The sequence below is a fragment of the Bactrocera tryoni genome, chromosome 3 (genome assembly GCF_016617805.1).
Source record: "Bactrocera tryoni isolate S06 chromosome 3, CSIRO_BtryS06_freeze2, whole genome shotgun sequence".
Taxonomy (NCBI): domain Eukaryota; kingdom Metazoa; phylum Arthropoda; class Insecta; order Diptera; family Tephritidae; genus Bactrocera; species Bactrocera tryoni.
Genome location: NC_052501.1, coordinates 2,025,766 through 2,039,338, shown reverse-complemented (window position 1 = coordinate 2,039,338; position 13,573 = coordinate 2,025,766). Strand labels below are relative to the sequence as shown.

At 38.1% G+C, this 13,573-nt stretch overlaps 1 protein-coding gene across 11 annotated transcripts in view; it reads left to right on the top strand.

The window, feature by feature from the left end:
* The window catches only part of LOC120770954 (serine/threonine-protein kinase N), a 64,916-nt gene that overhangs the window by 25,965 nt on the left and 25,378 nt on the right, over positions 1-13,573 (top strand). For 5 of the 11 annotated variants that reach the window (XM_040098675.1, XM_040098674.1, XM_040098673.1 and 2 more), the window contains 2 exons: positions 11,398-11,713; positions 12,884-13,419. In XM_040098675.1, coding sequence (XP_039954609.1) covers positions 11,398-11,713; positions 12,884-13,419 — 852 coding nt within the window. Of the gene's footprint in view, positions 1-510; positions 846-8,437; positions 8,995-11,397; positions 11,714-12,883; positions 13,420-13,573 lie in introns of those variants that run through there. The other 6 variants (XM_040098671.1, XM_040098676.1, XM_040098669.1 and 3 more) reach the window with 4 other exon arrangements.

Sequence of the window (13,573 nt, the reverse complement as noted above, 5' to 3'; positions counted from 1 at the left end):
TCGCCGCACTTCGCGTCGTCAGAAGTATCATTTGATACCTGTCAGCGGGCAAAAGTCAACAAATACTACAAATACCATTTTAGACAGCAATGGCAGGCTTAATTAATAAGCAAATAAAAATATATCAAACTTAATGCGAGTTAAATTATTTGTGCTGCCGGAAAGTGCGAAAAAGGTGAATATTTTCACTTGTCGTGTTGTTGGCGCCGCCAGTGTATGCCCGCTGTCGGCAAATAGAGCTCTTGTTTGTTTGCTTTTGTTGTTGCGCTGCCTTATCGCTTCTCCATTGCTTATATATACATATATGGATAGTAAATGAAATATTTACCCAAACGCGATTACAATAAATGAAAATATTGTGCAAGTGGAAGAATATGAATAAACGAAAAAACACGTCGAACGGTGGAAAAACAAAAATGCAAAATATTATCGCAAGCGTTTCAAGTGAACAAAATCCACTGACTGGCGCAAGACGGCGATGAGACGCCGCCAGAGAGGAGGCTTTTCGCGCTTCGTAATCTAAATATTACGATTGCGATAACGATTTTTTGCGTGCGGTTTGTCGGTCGCCGCGTTTTGGTTAATTGAATTTGCTGCGCCTACACTATCGAGCGAGAATTGTGGTAATACGGACACGCCGCTAAACGGAATCTCGTAGTGTCGCCGCGTAGTGCCAAGTGTTGTTTACTACTTTGACAGTTGGCTAGTGGCATCGTGGCATCGTGGCGTCCAGTTTTCAGTGTGTAACCGGGAGGCGCAGTGAAGCGGTTCGCAGAGGTTTCGTCGGCCTCTCGCTCTTGGACGTGTCGCGAGCACTAGTGATAAGCGCAAATACAGTGACAAATGTAATTAAATAGAATAATTAGAAATCTATAGATACTACGGGTGCCTTTTAATTGTGTATAACCCAACATAATAGTGCTTTTTATAACAGTTACATATGTGTAAAATATCACTACCGCCTCAATAATTAGTTGCCTGCGACCTGCTAACGGTCCATGACCACACATAGAGCATGTGTGCTTTAATTATGTCAAGTCTTCATTGATTATTTTATAAATACACATTTTAGCCGATGTTTTATAAATAACTGTAACCAACAAAGAAGCACAACAACAACAACACACTTGTGCACAAAACGCAAAAACTGCTAACTACACACATAAAGTTGGCTGCCAACAAATCTTGCTTCCGCCCTTGTTGGCGTCCCTTCCGGCTTTGCCTGCAGAGCCCAGTGCTCAATGGGTCGGTGCGGTGGCGTGAGTGTGCACAAAATGTTTGTGAGTACGCCTGACAGGCCACTGAAGCCGCGTCCGTCCAGCGCCTACCGCTCCTCCACCATCCCCCACCTTGTTGGGTCGACCTGCTGTCCTTTGCTTTAAATTACTGTCGGAAATTTAATTGTTGAGCCTATGAAGATGACGCTGATGCCGGGTTGCCTGCATTATCAGTCGCCTTTGTTGTGAGAAATCGAATGTTGTCGGGAAAGTGTTGTGGGCGCGTTGCCCGATTGTAGATGAAAATAGTGCGCAAATACATACATACCTTTATAATCATCGGAATATAATTAAATTGGAAATGAAAAAATTAGCTGATATCTGTATGTGTGTATATGCGAATTCCTTTGTCAGTGTCAGAGTGTCAGAGTAAAGACATGAGTAACACTTTTTCATGTTGTTTCGCCTTATGAGCGTTTCGTAGTCGAAAGTGATAAAGAGTGACTAGCTTTATCGGCTGTAGATAAACTTGGGTGTGTGTTCGAGTACAAGCATATATATTTGAGTAAGCACTAATTTATTTGTATACTGCTACATAAATATCTTGTGACAATTGCTTTCTTTGTGTGCTGAGAACCGTTACCGATGAATACGCAACAAGTGGCCAAAGTTTGTGCGTACTCAACCAAATAATTAGTTTATTATGCTCTGATGTCAATTTTTTTTTGTTTTTGACGGAATATGAACTTCACTTCAAATAGTCTATATCTTCAGGCTAAAGCATTTTTTGAGGTGTTGAAAGTGTCTAATATTTGAGCTGTGAGCTTTTTGCCACAACAATGAGCGATGCAACACTTTGGTGAAATTTTTGTACATAAAGGGTTCTATGCCGACAGCTTTTGTTGTCCCATTAACTCCAATTTTTGCAGAAAACACAAATTTGTACATTTGTATATAAACAAGAAAGAACGTTAACTTCGGTTGCACTGTCGTTTGATAAGAAAACCTCAATTTTATTCAAAATATTATTCAGTATAATCTCCCCGAACATTAATACACTTGCTCCAACGATCCTCCAATCTGTGGATCCCATCTCTGAAGTGAGAATTCGGAAGGTCTGCAAAATACGCTTCAACAGCTGCAAAATACGCTCCAACAGCCGCAAAATACGCTCCAACAGCCGTCCATTTGATGTAAAACGCTTGCCACGCATACTTTTTTTGAGTTCTGGAAACAAATGGAAGTCGCTAGGTGCCAAATCTGGTGAATACGGTGGTTGCTTCAACAATTCGAACTTTAATTCATGGATTTTAGCCATTGTCAAAATGCTCTTGTGACACGGTGCATTGTCCTGATGAAAAAGGATTTTTCATTTTACAAGAATTTTTTACTTCAACTGGTCCAAAAGGTTGCAATAATATTCAAAAGTAATTGTTTTACCAGTTTGCAAGTAATCTACAAGCAAAATTCATCTCGCATCCTAAAAAACTGATCCCATAACCTTCTTGGCCGATTTCCGGACACGAACTCGTTTCGAAGCCGAACAACCAAGTTCACATCGCTTTTTAGCCTCTTGTTTTGATTCAAGATGATGGTGATAGAACCAAGCCTCGTCCATAGTGATGAATCGACGCACAAAATCCACTTTGTCTTTTTTAAAATGCTCAAAATGGTGCTGAGAAAGTCGCATTCGAATGTGTTTTGTTCCATTGTTAGCGAATGCGGCACCCATTGTTCACACAGCTTTCTAAAACCCAAAATTTCATTTAAAATATGGCTCACACTGTCTAATGAGTTCTCGTGGATCGTCTTCAAGGCTAGTACGACCACGTTTAAATTCAGCAACCCATCTTTCTACTGTTCTAATTGTAGGTGAACAATCATTATGCACTTTTAACATTCGTTCGTGAATTTCTTTTGGTGCTACACCTTCCAAAAATAAGAATTTTATCACTGCACGTTATTCAATTATCATAACCTTGTATATGCCATAGTTGTTTCCTTCGAAAAAATTGTTCCAAGATCGGATCGTTAGCTAAATGCTATAGTGGTTTAATATCGGCGGTTGAAATAAATGAGTTGTTTCTTGAGGAGAAAAGGACGAGTGCAAAATTTTAGATGGATAACTCCAAAACTGACGGACTAGTTATATATCGTATATACAGACAGGCGGACAGTCGGACATGGCTAAATCGACTCAGCTCATCACGCTGATCATCTATACAATAGTATATAGTTTTTTATAGGTCTCCGACGTTTGCTTCTCTCAATCTTCGTGGCAACTTAATATACCCTGTTAAGGGTATAAAAACATAAGGAAATAATTTACAACATACATACAACATAAGTACAGAGATATAGAGGCTTTGTACTTGATTGTACATACTTACATACATATTTGTATGTAGATGAAATTTTTCACACAAGCCGTATCTTATCGGACGCGCCTTTCCGGGGGAATGTTGCCGTTCGTGTTTCTATTTTATTATTATTTATTTTGTCCGACATTTTCAAGGGAATTAGTTTGCACGAAGAATTAGTTGTATGACTCACTGCAACTATTGTTGCCATAAATAGAAATATTGTGCTATTTGTTCGCTTAAATTTCTTAAAAATACAAAGATGTATTGTATTGTATATGCTTTCTTACTAAAAGGAAATTTTAAATGTTTTTATTGGTGATATTTTTGTATCATGTGTTGCTTGCCTTACTTTCTTCAGCCATAGTTAACCAGTTGTGCTGACAAAAGCTGCGAAATATTTTAATTAATCATTAATTAAAACCAATTGAGTCTACCTTTTTCGCGGAAGGTATATTTACACACATTTACACACACATACATACCTTTCCATGCACACATACATGAATAAGCATTCTATGTATGTATGTATGCTCGAATTTTATGAGATGAAATTTGTGCGCACCCTGCAACAACAACAATTCAACTAATTAAAATGTCAAGAGATCCGAGTTAATTAATTCGAAAAGCCAAATTAAAAATGAAGAACAATGGAGTGAGAAAAAACGCAAACAACACGACAAAATAGAAGAGAAATTTCGAATAGTTTAGAAAGTGAAATCAAAATCAAAAGAATGCTAATAAAAATGCACACACAGACCTACTTACATACGTACATACATACATGTGCACAGGTATTCATATTAAAATGAAATTGCGTTGATAGTGACGCCGCACGAATGTCATAGAAAGGGAAACGCAATAATAATTGAAATGAAGTTTTAGCGCCATAAATTGAGAGTGAAAAGGTTCCATTTATAAATCGAAGCTTTGTGCACAAATGTTGACAGCGCATGTTTACAGTTACATACATGCAAACATATGTATGTATGCATATAGATTCTATGGAATATTTGCAACTATGACTGTGTACATATGTAAATATATACTATATATATAAATGTACAGCGGGACACTGAGGTAAACGTGTTAACCGAGGTTTTACACGATTCACTGGGCGACCGTTTGCTTCCATGCAAAACTAAGGTGGCAACCTGTCAACGTACATTTGCAGTGTCGAACAATAAGGATGACATGTGCCTCAGGGGTGTAAATCATGTTGTGAACGGCGAAATATCTGTATTAGAAAGTTATTGTTTACCTCAAATTAGAATCAGACAGAATGGAAAACCCCAAAAACCAAAATTTAGAGGTGGAACAAGTATTGAGCGTTGCCAAACGCTCTTTGATGAAATAATACATATTATATGTATATAAAATGTTTTGGTTTCGAAAATGAAAGTCAATTCCATGCAAACACCACACATAACGGTAGTTGTGATATTCTATTCGAGAAAGTGTTTAATTTACTTTTAGAAATTCATAAATATCAGCATATTTGTTGTACATTATTTTACAAATTCCAAAGAGAAATCGTCTTTCCTCTCTTCTATATCCATATACAATATTTCTAACTACAAACTTAATCACATATACTTAGTTGTTGAAAGTTGTATTTGATAAGATAGCAGATTCAGCAGATAACAGACCCTTATTGACTTTAAAAAACGTAACTGAAGTCACTCTGACTTACAAAGCAGTCGCAGTAAATGCCACTTCTGCCAAGATAGGCGATTAGATTTCGAAAAAATGCTCACATTTGTCTCTTGTTGTAAAATGTGGAATCTAAATTTATATTCGTGTATTGCAATATTTTAAGTGGCTGAGAAAGCTTTAGAAAATGTTCCACTTTGGGTGTCTCCGCAAACCAAATTGCAGCTCAGTGCTGTATTTTAGCACCGTTGCAAAATAGCGTTGCCAAGCACATTATTAATGGCTTTTATTCAGTGCAGGGTTTGGGGGGATCACCCAGCGTTTGACACCTGTTTCATGGTGTGGTGTCAAGTTCAACTTGAAAGGAGTGCAAGGCAACTCCTTCAATAAATTCCACACACAATTCGGTCTATCTGCTTGCTAATTGTGTAAGTAGAAGTACTTCACATTGCTACCACGCGCAGATTTCCATTTCCATTTCATACTGTAGGCTCCGGAGTAAGCACTCATACGAGTATGTCTCGTGAAGGGTTTGTGGCTGAAACACACTTAAGCTAGCATTCATTACCTTGTCGCTTCATTTGTTCTTGCATTTCGTTGACTTCTTCATACTTCTTCATCGGAGTATGCATATTTTAATTCTACTTCTCAGCAATATTTTAATTTTTTGATTTGAATTCATTGTTTACTTCAGTTCAAGTTCTTGCAATTTACATCATATATGCTTACATATTTACATAAATAAATGCGAAAGAGTTGCCACACTTTATCACAAAATAAAATACAAATGGTCCTTTCTTATGAAGTGTTGTTTTGGACTTCTGTTTGCGTTCAACGGAAATCGTTTTGTTCCTCCAAGCCCCGATGTTTACTAAAAACCACCTTCAGGTGGAATATACAAGGTGCGTTCCAAAGTAAACAGGACTTAAAAAAACAACAACAAATGGTTTTTTTCGGCAAAATCAGTTTATTTTATGGCCGCCAGTATGCCGGTGCAAGCCCTTTGAATGGCCTCTACGTCTACATAACGCTTTCCTTTCATAAGCAAATGCCATTTCCAAAAAGGAAGAAGTCGCACGGTGCCATATCAGGTGAATACGAGGAGTGGTAAATGTTTAAAATGTGATTTTTGGTCAAATAATCGGTCACAAGCGTCGATCGATGATTCTGATTTTGATCAAGTTTTGGTCGTCAGTCATTTTGTGTGGAACAAACCATGAACACACCTTTCGCAAACTCAAATGTTCGGTCAAAATGCGATAAATCGATGTTTTCGATATGTTCAACTCCATTTCCATGAATTTCAATGATGATTTCGGCTAATTTTTGATGAATTCAAACACAGTTTCGATGAAATTTCCGGTGATTACGGATTTTGATTAGCCCACATGTTGATTGTCATTTATGTCCTCACGACCACTTTGAAAACGTTGAAACCACTCGTGCTCTCTGCTACGAGATAGGCAATCAACGCCATAAACTTGTTTTATAAATTGAAACGTTTCGTTAAAAGGTTTACCAATTTTAAAACAAAATTTAATGTTGGCTCTTTGTTCGAAGCTCATTTTTGCACCGATAACACAAACATACTGACACTTAAAACGCAATAACTTCACTTCCAATCGATGAAATGTCATGAAATTCTCACTGGACAATCGATAAAGATAGCAGATTCTAACGCACCAGTCGACATATAGGCGCTAGATTCAAAAAGTTCTGTTTATTTTGGAATTCACTTTGTAGGTCTGCTTAATAATGTAAAAAAGATCGTCTATTTCGATTTTGATCAAGTTGTCATGTTGATCATTCACATACATACATATATATTTTATGGTATCCGCCGTTTCGTTCTGGTTATTACAAACTTCGTGGCAACTTTTATATACTCTGTATGTACAGGATTCCTTCACTTGCAAAATAAAAATCAGCGCATCCTAATGTTCTTGTATAAGTATATTACTCTTAGGTACATAAGTTCGAATTAATGTTACAAATAGTAGCAAAAAGCAATATTGCGGAGTACAACAAACTCATTAAAGTATAGGAACTAAAGAAAGCAACAGAAATAGCAAAACAAACGAGAGATGTATACGAACGTGCTTGGCAAATCCCCATAGTACACTACGTGACAATTGGAAGTTCACTACTCAGTTTTCATCTGCAATGTTCAGTGTCTTTTACTAAAGATAGATCGTTTTTAGTGGATTCTATACTAAATAGTCTAAATACACAATTCCTAAATACTGTAAGTACTGTCATGAGAATCTATCCACGGAATTGCGGTTGAAGGTTGAGAAGTTGTTTCTTGGGCTTGTGGCTTGTGGCTTATGTCAAATATAAAGTCTAATTTTAATATTCTTAATAGCTTTTTACCTTAAAAAGTTATTACACTTGTTGTAAACAATAAAGAAAAGAAAAATCTCTGTGAACCTATATAACTTTTGAGCGAGTCGACTTAGCAAACAATCATATTGGACCTTTCTTGTAGATTATTTGTTAATTTTTTTACGGAGACATTTTCATTTTCACTATACTTTTAGGAGAAATCTAAAAACACAATGTGCTAATATTAATATTAAGGGCTCCAACTTTACCACAATTTATTATCCATTTCGGACGATACTTCCGCGGTATCTTAACAAAAAGAAATAAACGTTTTTTTTAGTTCCATCCTAATGTATGTTTGATACCTTTTTCCAATAAAGCTTTTATTATATTAACCGAAGTCAGACAGACAGACAGAGCAAAATGTTTCATGTAAACTTATGCACATAAACTAATTTTTTTAGATGTGAACCTTTTGTCGCTTATTGTATATTAACTAGCAATATCATTGTAGCTTTGTAAAGGAAACAAAAACGAAAACAGAAAAACATTAAAGAAGAAGAAGAAAATGTTGCTTTCAGTGGCAATTTTTGCTGTTGATTAATGAGCATTGTTTTGACTCGCTTCCTCTGCTGGTGATTGTTATTCCTTATTCAGGTCGAGCAAGATTTTCTTAACCCCACAAATACGTAAATATGTATGTAGAAACATGTATTCGCAAGCAGTTTTAACAATTAAATGCATTGTGTTGTTGTTGATAAGAAATCGTATTAGGCATGCTCAAATTTCACAGGAAAAATATTCCACTTTTTTTTGCCGATAAAACCATTATTTTTCAAAAATTCCCTTGTTGCTCACTTTTTTTTGTAAAGCTCCCACCTTGACACGCTGTTTTGACACAGTGAAAGTGTACCCTTTGGCCAACATGTGGAACGAATGCCGTGCGAGTTACCAGATAATTATCTCTTAAAAGTACAAAAATCCAAAATAAATTGTGCAAAATTTATAGATCTCAAAATTTTAAAAGACCGACAACTTGAAAACCAAAAACAAAATAAAATAATAGCTAAAATTCGTCACTCACCAATAATTGCAGCAACACATACCGCCAGCCGATCCTTGAAGTAGCCTAGCCTAGGCAGCACACACGTATATTAAACGCGAAATTCTGCCACATGCATGCCTTCTTTCTGCGCGTCAAGGCCCACCTCAGTCTGCATGGACCGTCGGCGACATCGGCATCGAATACACCGCGCTCCACCCCACCCTCCACGCCTGAGCCAACGTACACGCCGTCGCCCATGGAGCTGCAACGTTCGAAATCGCTCAAGTCCATACGCGTGCGCAAAGTGTCCAAAGGATCGCTGAAGTCGCTGCGCCGCGGCACCATTTGCGTCACGGTCAGCTCGCACGCCTCCTCGGTATTTTACAGTGACGAGGTAAAGACATATTTCTAGACCACTTTTACATTTGTTGGGGTGAGCCTGCTTGTGTTGGGTTATGTGTATGGAATGAGAGTGGCCTGTGGGTGCTGCTGTGAGGTGTCGTTTTCTCCTTCACCCAACGCACGCATTGCAAAAACTCAGAAAATTTAGTGAATAATCGTGTGTTCAGGCCGTTGGAAGCCTTTGAAGTGAAACTAAAGCGCATAAAGCGGCATATTTGGCTTCGTTGCACTTGTGTGTGTGTGTGTGCACCTTGGTGTTTGTGTCTAAGGATTTTTGTTTTTATTTCTACAAGTATATCGAAGCGTGTTCAGCATTGTGCCGCTTCTCTTTGTGCGTTTACATTACATATTTTGTTATAATGTTAATTTATTGCAAGCATTTTCTTGGCCCTGAAAATTAATTCAATTATTCCACCGTTTTTGTTGTTGTCGATGTTGCTCATTGGCAAAGGTTTTACGTCCATTCGCCTTCTATTCACTCCACCGCCAGCTCATCTGACCATTTGCAAACATTCATAAGCACGTGCACTCGTACACCTACACATAATTGCACACACATGAACACGTATTCTTTATCTGTATGGGTGTGTGTGTGCTTAACTATTGTATTTGGTTTTTATTACATTTATTCCCATTTCCATTTTATTAACTACATCGCGTTGGAAATTACATTAGCTTGTTTGTACGTGTTCATGAGTTCAAATGTTTATGTGTGTAGGTGTTTAAGTGTGTTTGTGCTTATTTACGTTTGTTATTAATGCCAAGTGCATGTTACCGTTTTTCTGTTTTATGGTTCAAGTGCCTCTGCGATTACGTGTACACCTTCGCCTAACACTGTGTCTGTGTTTGTGTCTGATCGATCGCCTTTAAAAATATTTTTATGCGTTTACGTTCACTTACATATGGTACATACATATGTACATAACATAGTATTCACATGCCCGCATGAATTTCATAAGGAATAATTTTGTTAGCTATTTATGGGTTTGTGTAAAATGTAATTTATGTTTTCCGAACGAAATAAATTCACGAAATTAATCGCTTAATTATAGGTATTTAACAATAGCATAATTTAATAGATCGACGAACTTTCGATTATGAACGGTTTATTCAGTTTGATAGAGAGCCCGAATATACAGGGTTTGTCCGGAATAATAATAGGACTGGTTTTCTTCCGCGGCGACTGTATGTACTTCGGAGCGTGCGTGCACTGACTGGATTCGGTAGAGGGCGTTCCTAGCTAATGAACGAGCAGCTGGTCATTTTCCTGTTGTTTCCGAGCACCTGGTCAGGACAAACATTTTCGCGCGACGTGTTTCTGTGAGTGGTGCAAGCCAAAAATTCAGCGTTCGTTAGAGCAGAGGTACGCGAAACTGTGTGTAACTCAGTAAATCCGCGACAGAGACCTTTGATATGATCAAGCAGGCTTACCCAAATGTTGCTTTAGCAAGAAGTGGAGTGTTTCGATGGCACAAGGTCTTTTTAGAGGGCCGAGAAGAGGTCGCTGATGAAGACCGTGCTGGGAGACCTGCAACTTCGACAAACACCTACAATGTGTCTCATGTGCGCAGATGTTAAATTTATGGAAGTCCTCAAGAGACTCAAACGAAAGGTCAATCGTGGCCGACACGACATCGCAGCCGATTGGAAGTTGCACCACGACAACGCCTCGGCTCACATCGCCTTTTTTGTGAACAGGTACCTAACCAATGCTGGCATCCCAACGCTTCCGCAGCCGCCCTACAGCCCAGATGGACTTTTTTGTTTCCTTGCCTGAAAAGGACGTGAAACGCAAGCATTTTGAGACGATAGAGTAGATCCTAGCAGCATGCACCTCGGTTCTCAAAGCTATTCCGGAAAATGCTTTCTATGACGCCCTCAATGCTTGGAAATCGCGCTGCATCGACGCCTATTTTGAAAGTTTTTAAAGAAATTGAATAAAGAAATGATGAAATTAAAATTCTTCAAGTTCAAGTACATGTCATTAAATCGTTTATCAAGATCCGTTTTACTTTTAAAGATAAAGCCATCGCTACGACGTTTGCACCAGAGTATTTTTCTTTCCGTCAGTTGGAATTCAATATTTTTAATGCTAGCCAACCGTGAAGGGATTATCTAGTTAAATTGGGATTTCAACCCAGAAAGAGCTTTCACTGGTTCAGAACCTTTAAATTTGTGCGCCTATGTTTATTGTACTTGCGTAATAATTATGATTTTTTAATAATTTATTTTTGCAGTTTTGGCAAAATAACTACTTTTAGTTCAGTTACTAACATTTAAGCGTTACATTTATTAAAACACAAACATTGCCGTATACTGAAAATTACATAAAATAATTTTGTTTCACTGAAAATAAAAATCAATTCTCTCTTTTGTTTGCTCTCTTCTCTTCTAGGGTGACTACATTAAACATCCCGTCCTTTACGAGCTCAGCCATAAATATGGCTTCACCGATAATCTTCCCGAGAGTGCACTGCCTAACCGCCTCGAGGAAATCAAAGAGGCGATACGGCGTGAAATTCGCAAAGAGCTGAAAATTAAAGAGGGTGCCGAGAAATTGCGCGAGGTAGCCAAAGATCGACGCTCCTTGAACGACGTGGCTTCAATTGTGAAGAAAAGCAATAGCAAATTAGCCGAGTTGAAATCGGAGTTGCAAGAATTGGAGAGTCACATTCTCCTAACGCAAGGCAACTCCGTGAGCAATGGCAGAGGTACGTACATTGAGAATTTAAAATTTTAATTCTAGATAAGATTATAGCAGTGTAGGCGTTGTTCAATTTCAACTGAAAATATTTTCGAAGTTCACAAAAATGTGTCTAAAAATTCCCTATGGATTTAATCTCAGAACAAAAAAATAAACAAATAAACTATATTTGAATTGATCCGGCGAACTGTTTAAAAATCAATTTGGCATGAGGATCCTTTATATATTTGCCCACTATAGGCAACGCAATAACAAAAAACAAATAAACTTTTCCAATTCTATAAAACACCAACAATGCGCCATTCATGAAAATGCTTGTTGTTGGCGTAAGGGCCAACCAAGTACACATATTGGAATTCTCTCTTCCTACTCATATCTTTCTAGGTATTTTTATGAATTGGAGCAACAGTTGGCAAATGGCCAAGCATAATTTAAAATAGTCCATTGTTGCTGTGACCTCGGATGTGAAAAGGCCTCACATATGTGTCCGCCTATTCATGATTTGTATGAATAAAAAATTAATTGAAGCAATGGAAGACTGGACGTATGGCTGCCTGAAAAACTGCATAACACGGCGCAGTGTTGTATTTGCATGCGGGTATTATGTAATTCATATTTCGTCATCGCTGCTGCTATTCTCGACATGTGCGCACTGGTAATTGTAATGGCTTTTACATACTCGCACACAAATGCCGAGGTATTGTCATTCTTTTGAGACACGAAACTTTCAAGCGGTAAACACGAAAATGACTTTGCGCAACATAACATATTTACTCTTAAAACACTCGGTCTGTGAACTATTTCGACTAAAATCTGATCAGAAGTAAAAAAATTGGTTGCAGATTGAAACGTTCAAAAAAATTTCAGTCATCCACAATATTTCTCGCTGAAACATGGCGTCTAATTGACATAATGCCTTAAAATAAGTATTTGTACTGGAATTGGAAGATCGACACGAAATCGATACTTTAACTAAATTATGATGTTTAGTACTCAGACATATTTAAGCCAAAATGGAAATGTATTGAATTTGTTTCTAAAAACAATATACAATATCAAGTTTTTACTGGGGTCTTGCAGAAAGTAAGGTTGCACTTACGCTACTCTAAGAGTTTGTTACTTAAATAAAATTTGCTGGAGTTATTTTAAACTACAATCCTTTTTGCATTTCTTTCAGATGGCTACTCCTCGAATTTATCCACGCCAACGTCTACGTTGGGCGGTAGCGTCAGCAGCTTGGGCGGTGGCAATGGCGGTCTTATTGGTGGCGGACACGAACAGCTTTCGACGAACGACAAAATGCTCATCTCACTGGAGAAGCAACTGAATATCGAAATGAAAGTGAAGAATGGCGCTGAGAATATGATACAGTCATTGGCGAGTGGCCATCATGGGCGTGACAAAAAACTCTTGGCTGAAGCGCAACAAATGTTGGCCGATTCGAAGGCGAAAATTGAGTTCTTGCGGTTACGCATCCTCAAAGTAAAGCAGAACAAGGAACACGCTCACAAATTGTCCGCGCAGGCAGCCATAGCGGCCAGCGGCGACGGCGAGAATGGTGGGCAGCCGCAACGGCTGGAGACAACGCTCGAGGAGCGCATCGAGGAGTTGCGGCATCGCTTACGCATCGAGGCGGCCGTCGTGGATGGAGCAAAGAATGTGATACGTACCCTACAGAATAACAAAGTGCCCGATAAGAAGGCGTTGCAAGAGGTGAGTGGGCCTTATATTTCTTAGTATTCTTTTAAATACTTTATTGATGTGAGACGTTTTTGGATTGGTTATACCCTAACATTTTAATATTATTTATAATCGGTGGTAAATTTTATCATGTGCTGCAGTAATCCGATTTATTGCAGGTGCTTTC